The sequence below is a fragment of the Rhea americana genome, unplaced genomic scaffold (genome assembly GCF_003343005.1).
Source record: "Rhea americana isolate MKP2758 unplaced genomic scaffold, rheAme1 scaffold_369, whole genome shotgun sequence".
NCBI lineage: Eukaryota > Metazoa > Chordata > Aves > Rheiformes > Rheidae > Rhea > Rhea americana.
In genome coordinates, this window is record NW_028186500.1 from 92,152 (window position 1) to 98,165 (window position 6,014).

General features: G+C 51.6%; 1 protein-coding gene across 1 annotated transcript; it reads right to left on the minus strand.

Moving 5' to 3' along the window:
* Window positions 1-1,904: 1,904 nt before the first annotated feature.
* Window positions 1,905-5,922, minus strand: TICAM1 (TIR domain containing adaptor molecule 1). The gene is made up of 3 exons (XM_085312617.1): window positions 5,758-5,922; window positions 5,077-5,229; window positions 1,905-4,548 (listed from the first exon to the last, which is right to left on the minus strand). The coding sequence occupies exon 3, from the start codon at window positions 4,359-4,361 to the stop codon at window positions 2,163-2,165; it is 2,199 nt and encodes a 732-aa protein (XP_085168743.1). The 5' UTR covers window positions 4,362-4,548; window positions 5,077-5,229; window positions 5,758-5,922; the 3' UTR covers window positions 1,905-2,162.
* Window positions 5,923-6,014: the final 92 nt, after the last annotated feature.

The following is a 6,014-nucleotide window of genomic DNA, read 5'->3' on the forward strand; positions in this document are numbered from 1 at the left end:
GGGCTCTCCAGCTTCACTTTCATCCATTTCCCCCCCACGGTGCTCAGTCCAGCAGACATCCTCAGTGCATCCTGATGGGCTCAGTCTGCTTGAAAATAAAAAGGCAACAGTTGCAGCTTTGAACGCAGAGCAAGTGGAGGTGATTGCCCCCTTTTATACCATTACCTGTTGTCCTTTAAGGAGATGAGATGGGACTCATTCCCATTCCACTGYCTGTCAGTGTACGGGGATCCATATCTCTAGCTGATTTAGTAGGCTAGTACCTGCCTGGGAGGGAGCACTGTGTGCACAGAGAGTTTGAGGGAAAGTGGAGCTGGAAAGGGAAGAGAGCAGATTAAACAGTCTTTAGCATAATGATCAAAGTGCTGCCTGGGAGAGAATTGATGCAGGGTGAACTGTATTTTCTTCAAGTATTATTAATATCTTTCTTAAACAGTAGCTTGCTATAAAGCTTGGATGGTTCTTAGACAAAGACCAGAATCCAGAATTACTCCCTGAGTGCCCTGCTTGTGTAGTCCAGGGTCCCAGGACAGCCTGCAGGAGTCCTTTGCTTTGACTGCCAGACTGTGCTGGCTTCTCCTTGATTAGACCCATGCTGGGACAACTATTGAGAGTGACRTGAGCATACAAACATCTGGAGAAATCCAGGAAACTGGGTTACTGCTCCTGAATCAATTACACTGGCCATCTAGTCCCAGCTTAGTGAGGAGTTGGCAGTTGTCTGGTGCCTTTGCTGGGACAGCGGTAGGGCAAGCTTGCAGAAAGACCCCAGGTCAGCATGTTAATTGGCTCTAGGATTTGCTGCTGTTGCTTGGGCCCTGGTCTGCAGAGGGAACAGTCCCATTTCTAGACTTGCGGTGGCACTGGGCTGACCTCTACTGACAGAGCAGGTGAAGGGCTGCAGCCGAAGGCCCGTCAGAGGGAGAGCGAGGAGCGCGGCGCCCTGCTCGTGAAAGGCACAGCAGAGATCTGGCTCGCGTAGTCACGGCCCAGGCCCTGCAGACCGGCCTCCCGCGTCCCCCCCTTCTTTCTGTTACGCTCTGCCCACTGCTCTTGTTCTTTGAGTCAAATGTTTCCCTCAAAAGCAGTAACATAAATCAGTAAATGGTGATTTATCTCTCCTCGGTGAGAAGGATTTCCCTGTGTAAGTCAACGTACCAGGACTCCGACCTCACCTCAGGCCTTTAAACGCAGGTGAGAATGGAGACGTGGCCATGCATCTGCCTCCTTGGAGTCTCTTCCCGTGTTTCCCCTTCCCATTCCACTTTCATCAAGTCACTTTTTCCTCAAGCGCAGCTTTACTCTAAAGGTTTTTGTTTAACCTTTTAGCTGCTGTGCGATGTCAGTCCTTGTGAGTTTTACAGAATTTTCTTAAATACAAAAATACCTTCCTTAAAGCTGCGGCACTAGGGTCACATGGAAATTTTGTCTTTTGCAAACAAAAAGCTTTTCTCTGTGATTTCAAAGGAAAACTGGGAAAAGTGACGCCTCAGCCTCCGATGCCTCAGCCCTGAGGCCTACAGCCCCACAGAAGTTTTTTGAAGCTGGTTTCATGTCTCCCCTTGGGTCTGATTTGAGAGGCTGGGGGAAATGGACCAGAAGAAAACAAGGGACCTCCTGCTCAGCACCTGGACAGGAGGCCACAGTGACTCCCCTAAGCACCCCCTGGAAATTTTTCCCTCAGATGATTTGGCCAAGTTCGTACAAAGCAGCAGCAGGTTCTGAAACAGGATCTAGATGAGCTGTGTCCCAGCAGCAGCCCCCCCCCACCCCGGCTCTGCTCCCTGCCCAGAGGTACCCACATTCAGAACGATTTCCCAGATATTCCTGACTGTCCTTTTCCCAGTTCTACAAGAAAGAGTTGGAGAAACACAGATGAATTAATTAAAATGTATTTATAAAATCTTCAAGTAGCTCTCAAGAATCAAAATAGTTTTTGCAGTTACTTGAAAATAAGCACAAGGAAAACAGTCTCAGGATACTGCAACCTCTGTTGTCCAGTGGAAGAGAAGTCATTTTCTCYTCTGCTCCAAGAAAGTGGCACCTTGTTTTATTCACAGTGAAATAATAAGAACAGTCCCAGTCCCAGGAGATTTGTTGTTATTTAGCTTAGGAATTAAGTGTGAATGTCTCTGGCCCTAACTGAAGTTCCACTTCTCTGATCAAGGCTTTTCACTGGTTTCTTCTTCACTGTCCTCTGGACCTGCTGTGGCAGTCCGCACGTGCATCATGTTGTGGTTCCCAATCTGTACCATTCGAGCATGCTGAATGATGAGGTTCTGMGCACCTCCTGGACCTTGCATCATGTTCTGGTGGCCTGATGGGAGATAAAATGTTTGGGAAGGAGAGGGACCCAGCTGAGCAGGCATGGAGTGACCGGCAGAGGGAGGAGGGTATGTGGCAGGAGGGACAGACATAGGAAAATGGCACTGTTGGGGTGACTGGTGAGACATGAGCTGCTCCAAAAGCTGCTGTAAGCTTCCCAGATTTGGCTGTGGTGCWGACAAAGGCACCTGGGGAAGGGAGCCAAGGTTCAGYTCAGCTAAGTTCTTCAGTGTTTGAYAATGATCCTGATACAGCTGCAGTTTCCTTTTCTGCTCCCGGAGTTGCTGTATCTGTTTCCACATGGCTTTCAGCTCACTGATCTTGCTCGGCGTAAAAGTGTTCTTTACTGTCCTGGAGAACACAGGAGAGTTCTCATCCAAGGACACCAAGCCACTCAGTAGGGCAGGAATCTGTCTCCTCTCCAAGGGGTTCTCTCTGGGTACAAAAGGGATGACCGAGTTGTGCTTGGATGGTTGCAAGATGGACTCCATCAGAGCCGAGTTTGTTTGAAACATGCACAGCTGGCAGAGGAAGTTCTTGGTCAGCAAAAGGATGGTGAAAGCAGAGTTTTCCATAGCGTCTTGGAAGCAGGACAGCTGGCCGCGCCCACCAGTGAGGAAGTCCTCGCAGAACGTGGCGCCATTTGAAACCCCCATGCTTTCCAGCAGCTTCTTGACCCGACAGGCAATGTCCACATCTTCGCTAGCATGCAGGACAACAAAAGTGAAGAACTTTTTCTCCTCGCTGTCTGGTTCCGATGTGGAGGCTGCTTCTGCAGTTTGGACAGGAGGAGGGCAGGATGGAAAGGAGGATGAGTGGAGGGAAGGGGGATATGCAAAGTTGGGAGGAGCTGCCTGAAGAGGAGGGGCTGAGGAGAAGGAAGAAGTATGAGGAGGAAGGGAATGGGCTGAAGTAGGAGTTGCAGGGTGGAAGGATGTGCCTGCTGGAACATCCTCTATAGACGCGTGGATGGGACCAGCATACGCTGTGGCGCTTGAATCAGGAAGACCTGTAGGTAAGTCCTCTTGCTTTTGTGCCTGAGTTTCTGCTGTTATTGTGCTGGAAACATCACTACTTTCGACAGGTTGGTTCACAGCACTCGGTGTAGGAAGCTGGGTTTCTGGAGTATGGAGAGATGGATGACAGGAATCGGCTTGCAGAGCTGCCTCTAGTCCGGGGACACGGGCAGTTGTGCCCTGTGCGGGATGTGAACTGGGGCAGTTGGCCCAGCTTGTTTCCTGCAGGCTGTGGCTCTTGCTGTTCCCGGCAGGATCTCCAGCACAGCCTGTGGGCTCTCCACACTGCCGGTTTGGCTGGCGGACATCACTACAGTGAGGAGACCTGGTGTGAAAAACAGCTGTTGGTGACTCACTGATCTCAAAGCAACTGATGAAAGAAGCTGGACTCCCCAAGGAATGCAAGGTCCGTGGCCCTGAAAGGTCCGACACGCTTCCAATCTGCACTGGGGAACTTCGCACCACAAAGTTTGGGCTAGCAGTCGGGAGAAGTCCCCTGTCCGATATCATCTGGAACCTGCCACCTGAGCCCACAAAGCCAGTAGCAGCGCCACATTTTTCCTGGGCCTCAGCCAGGATGCTCTTCAGTGATTCCTGTTGCGGGTTCCTGTTGGTGCCACAGGCCTCAATGGCCATCTGGTAGGCTCTGACCATGGCTTCCTGACTACACAATTTTTCATCTACCAGCAGTGAGTAGATCCGTGCCAGGAGCACCTTGGCATCTGCATCCAGCTGGGGGGGCTGCAAATCCTCACCGTCTTCCTGCACTCCCGCAGTGCCCAGTCTGGTCCTGTGGATATGTAGAGCTGCCTGGTTATTCCTCAAAGTATCCAGAAAAATTCTTGCATCTGCTTCTTGCCCCAAAGTAAGCAGGACCATGGCTTGCAATAATTTGCTGCTGGGCTTAGATACCAASTGCTTCAGGTTATATTTGAGGGTAAGGAGTCTATCTTTAGGGATCTKAGAAAGAATATTAAAAATGTCCTCAAAGCTTGGCTGGACCTCAGTGCTGTGTGCCATCTCATCAGCTGCTTCTCCAGACAATGTGCTGAAGCAGCATGGGTGGAAAAAGCATATTACAGTCTCTAGAGCAAAGGCTTGTTTCCTGATGGTATTTTAGGCACTGCACAGGGAATAGGTCCTTGTTGCTCAGGGGTTCGTCTCAGAATCAGAGACAGTCTCTGTCTGAAGAACTGGCCAGGTGAACCTGTGAGAAGAAAAAAAGGGCAATGTTCAGAAATAGTGAGGCAGAGAGCTGGGGGAYGCCGCGCAAGGTTTGCAGATAAATATTTTTGCACCTATTTGGCCCTTGCATATCCCAGTGCTTGTCTGCAATATGCTCCACACACAATTCCAAGTCTATTCTTAAGCAAACAGCAAGTTCTTCACATTCGTTATATGCTACCTAAACTGCTTTAAAATAATTGCTAAACGAATAATATATTTAGGTAAATCCAAGTGTCCAGCTGGTTTGTATCTGTCCATCTCCACCAGTGGCCTCTCTTGGGCAGGGGCCTCACAGCATCCTTGTAACRGGCAGTTCAGGAAGAAAGCCCAGCTTAGAGGAAGCCTCCTGCCCRCTGCAGGCTCCAGGGTCCTTCCAAACTGCTCGCACCCTGCCAGCGAGGTTACACTCCTTTCACATCCGTTTGCAAACTCTCTAATGCAATTGTGGATGGACACGTTATGGCCATACGCATCGAGTCCCTGAGCCCTGCTAAGCCCTTGCACTCACCAAAGCCAGCTGAACGGAGTTAAATTAACCAGCAGAAGTTGTCCGTAGATGAGGGAGGTCTGGGCCTCTGGCAGGTCTGCGGCACGCAGGCAGGAGAGAAGTTGCTCCCTGAAGTTGCGCTGGCAGTGACTGAACCTCTTGAAAAATCTTTCTCTATTTAAAGGAAAACCAGAAAAACTGTGTTTAAAAATAGCTCTCAACAACTGGATTTCAGGGGAAAGTTTGTAATTTCAATTTGTTTTTCTATCTCATAAAAATCCTCTAATTGCTTAATGAATGAGCTCAAGCCTGAGGAAGTTGTTGCCTTTCTATGAAAACTTCTGATTCAGTGAAACATCTAAGGAAAGAAAAAAGAAAAAAAGGGGGGRAAAAAGGAAGTCCAGGCATTCAAAGCAGCAGAGGAGACCTTTGACACTTATGATGTCCTACTGCTTTGTGAGTCAGCAAAAACCTCCCTTCTCCCCTCAAAACCTCTGCTCCCTCTTGCTGGCCACCTTGCCCCACGAGCTCCCGAAAACCAGCTGGGAGCCGAGGGTGCGGAGCGGGGCCCTGGGGGCCGAGCTCTTCGCCCTTCGGCCCTCCAACCCTCGGCAACGTTTCCACCTTTTCCTCCCGCTCGTGCGCTGCCGGCTCTTGCAAACCTCCTCCCCGAGGAGCGAGCCGGCGAAGGGACCAGCCTACCTCCCGGCGCGGGGCGGCCCCGGCCCCGCTCCCGGGCGCCCAGCCGAGCTCTCCCGGTCCTGCCGCCGCCCCGTCCGCGCCGGGCAGCTTTTCCCGGCCGGGCCAGGCCGGCAGCGAGTGGCAACGCGGCGCTTTCGGTTTCTCCGGGCTCGGGGCGGCGGGAGCCGCCTGCCGCGGCGGGCCCTGATGTCACACGAGGAAGCGGCGGCGCCCGGAGCGCCGGGGCGGAGCGGGGCAGGGAGCGCCCGGGAGGAGCG